Source organism: Acanthisitta chloris, unplaced genomic scaffold (assembly GCF_000695815.1).
Source record: "Acanthisitta chloris isolate BGI_N310 unplaced genomic scaffold, ASM69581v1 scaffold2034, whole genome shotgun sequence".
Taxonomy (NCBI): domain Eukaryota; kingdom Metazoa; phylum Chordata; class Aves; order Passeriformes; family Acanthisittidae; genus Acanthisitta; species Acanthisitta chloris.
The window spans coordinates 32,149-35,699 of NW_008670766.1; the positions used below are offsets into that span (position 1 = coordinate 32,149).

Sequence of the window (3,551 nt, forward strand, 5' to 3'; positions counted from 1 at the left end):
AGATCCCCTCCTGAGTCTCCAGACTTTTAGTCGAGTATGTTACCTGCTGCTGGTAACTGCTAGCACCCTTGAAGGACTCACACTAAGAGTTTAGGGGATAACCCTCTATTAATACAAACACTGATAATAGAAAATCATGACAGATTAAGGTTCAAAGATTTGACGGTGATAGTACCTGACTGCAAAAACCTATTCAAAGCAATCTACAAACAAGCTGCAATCACCAATGAAAGTTAGCTGAAGATGATTATTCAGCAATGATGATTATTTGGTTCTTACCCAACCAGCCACCCTATGGGGGAGGAGACAGGTTCAGCCTGTTGACCAATCCCAGAAATTACAATGGATTCTTACCTAGTTTTTCCTCATTCTTAGCTTTTGTACTATTTCTTTACATTTAGGTGGAGCTTGACTGACTCTAGTCATACATACCTTTGTTACTGATTGGTGTAAAATTCACTTAGCTCTAAAAGATATAGTCATTAAAATATAAAGTGCATGCTCCATGAGGTGTGGTCATATCTTGGAGACAGGTAACTTTGGGATAGATGTGTGTGTTAGTGTTACAATTAGACTATAATGAACCAAGCTTATCTGAGGACAGTGATTTTGTCAGAGTTTCTGGTTCAACAGCAAGATATCTACTCATCTCTCTTGGTTGACAGCTGCTATGTGGTTAATACAGGGTACCATGGAGATCCCCTTCCTGCAAGGATTGCACCATAACCTGGTCACAAGTTGGACATGAAGAAGAATTTCTTGACACAGAGGTTGATTAGACATTGGAACCAGCTGCCCAGGATGGTGGTGGAGTCACCATCCTTGGGGGTGCCTAAGGAAAGACATGCCAAGGCACTTAGTACCATGGTCTAGTTGACTTGGTGGTGTTAGGTCATAGGCTGGAGTAGATGATCTCAGAGGTCTTTTCCAATCTTAATGATTCTGAGATTCTTTTACTCTATCTTGAACTCTATCAGTAAGGACTGTACAGGGCGATGTTTGCCACACAACATATGTGAGCTCATGTAGTGTGAAAAAAAGGGTCTGGATTAGAAAGGTGTAAAACAGAAGTTCCAGTTACCTCAGCAGTATTCTACAGATTTGCACATGCTCTGGAATGTGCTTCCTCTGGGTTCTAATTTCTGTGTATTGTAAATGGTCTTCAAAGAAGGAAAGTTATTGCTTTATCTACAATAGCCCCAAGAAACCTTTAGCTTCATCAGAAATCTGCTATATCTAGTTGTGATGACTCACAGGAACAGTTTTATTCTTTGAGAGCCTTCCCTTGGTTGGTTAGAAATTAAACATTCTCATTTAGCTCTAAATGAAATCTCTAAAGCCTCAATCATACTTGAAGCAAGCAAACTAATCCTTAGAAAGCAATGCTTTTTGAAAGTAGTTTTGATCATCAGCATGATTTGCTTTTCAAAGTAACTCATTTATGCAAAGAAATGAAAATAATGTAACGGCTTCTTTCAACAGTTCTGTGATAGTCATTAACATTTTCTTGATTTAAAAACAATTTTGTATCTTTTTTCTACTTGCTCCAGCTACTGTTTTCCTGGAGTTTTGGAAAAGAAGGCGAGCAGTAATTGCTTATGACTGGGACTTGATAGACTGGGAAGAAGAAGAGGTTTGTATAAAAAAAGTACTCCATTTCTAATACAAAAAGATTTGGTTTAAAATGTATGGTTTTATTTTGGATTTATTTTCAGTTCATTTTCAAATCTTTGTAAACTCTGAAACAAGCATTTTTCTCCTCAGATGTTTCCTCTGGAATGTGAAGAAACTTTCTCTAGGCAAAACTGTCCCCTTTCTATACCTTTGTAATTCTAAATTAGTTTGAGAGATTTCAGGGGGAAAACACACTTTGGGGGAAATGTATTTTTGTTTTAGAAGCTAACAAATTTTGCTGTTTAATCCAAGGAAATTCTTGACAGCCCAGGGTACCATGAATTTTGGCAAATGAGCTTTTATTTATTCTTTTAGATAGTAACTAAGAGTAGTGATGGAGAGAAAGCCTTTTGAAGTTTGTACCAGCTTCTGAACATTCAGGTGATGGTTACATAAGTGCTGTGGAGGGTGAGAGGGAGATGAACCAATGCAAAGGGCTTAATTCATTCCTGTGTTAGTAGAGGAAATGCCCTTAGGGAGGAAACTAAAGAGTGAAAAATAGACTTAACCTTTTCCTGTGGTGTTTACCAGAAAGAAACAACATGCTTTTGTGAGTGAGAACTGAGGTTTAAGTGGAACTGGAAGGTTTTATTTTGCAATAGAAAAGCAAGATTCAGTGAGTACGGCAGAAGTGCTCCTTGAGTGGGATTTTGGACATACAGGTGTCCACAAAGTCTCCTTCCTCTGTATGACTGTCTGGAAACTCTTGGAGAGATAGTAAGAGGCTGCTGTAGTGGTGTCAATGCAGTTGAACTTCTATATTACTGCTTTGTGGAATAATTTCTTTTGTATTAATCTTGCCAGCAGAGAGAGAGAGACATCTGAGTTATGGGATTTTTGTCTCTATGAGGCAGTGTAGTTCAATGAGGCCATGAAATGGTACAATTGCTCATTTGCTGGTAGGATTGGGGGTTTTTTCAACTCTTAATGACTAAGAAAATAATCCAAGAATATAACATGAAATAACATACACACACTGGAAATTGATTTCTTTATAGCAACGGTCACATCATTATTTGCGCACGTATGCAGTCAGTTCTTGGTGATACCTCAGGATAATTGTCACATACTTAGGAAATACTCAAATACTGATTCAACTCTCCTGAGATTCTCAGCCTGCTCTTGCCAACGCCGGCAAGTCACAGAGACCACACGGAGATAGTCCTGCCTGAGGCTCAAATTGTGGTCAGGATTGACCTGCAGGGATCATGTCCTCTCATGGCTATTTGCAAAAAAAATGCCACCACTGCTGCTGACAGCTAAGGCAAAAGACAGCTGTACCAAATTGCAATTTCCAAGTGATGATTATAGCTCAGTCCATGTCCCCGGAATGAGAAGGAGCCTTTAAACTAACAAAATACAATAGTACAGTATGAGACCCTTTTTATGTTTTTCCCAGGAAGCCTGGTCTTGCAGATGTTTGTAGTTTGGGATGTTATATATCTTCATCTTTCACCATTTAACCTACCTGGATTTGGGATTATGCTGATCTATAAAGCCATCCACGTGAATCTTCTATGATCAGTTCATTTACAAATATTGAATTTCCTGGTAAGGTTGTCCTTAAGTGATGCTTTGTGATATTTTTACCTTTTTTTTTTTTACTTCTTTTTAATTGCCTTTCCATGTAATGCTACTAAGTGATTTCTGGCTGCTATGGTAATGTTTGGAGGAGTCTTTTCCTTAGATGCGAGCGCAACAGTTTCAAGCCTGTTCAGGACTTACCATTCTGTTTCACTCTTCTCTTTATGCACATGCCCGAATTCCACTTACAACCTTGATGCTACTACGGAAAGTGCATGTCCTCTAGAGAGCCTGCAGGAAAGCATTCCCATGATTCACTCTCTGCTACCTGAACTTTTTTAGAAGAGTATTAC

The 3,551-nt window shown here is 38.7% G+C and overlaps 1 protein-coding gene across 1 annotated transcript in view; it reads left to right on the top strand.

The window, feature by feature from the left end:
• ANO4 (anoctamin 4) overlaps positions 1–3,551 on the top strand; it is a gene marked incomplete at both ends in the record, with an annotated part of 49,490 nt that overhangs the window by 31,822 nt on the left and 14,117 nt on the right. Inside the window, one exon of the mRNA XM_009073777.1 lies at positions 1,551–1,633. Within this exon, the coding sequence (XP_009072025.1) occupies positions 1,551–1,633 (83 nt within the window). The remainder of the gene's footprint in view (positions 1–1,550; positions 1,634–3,551) is intronic.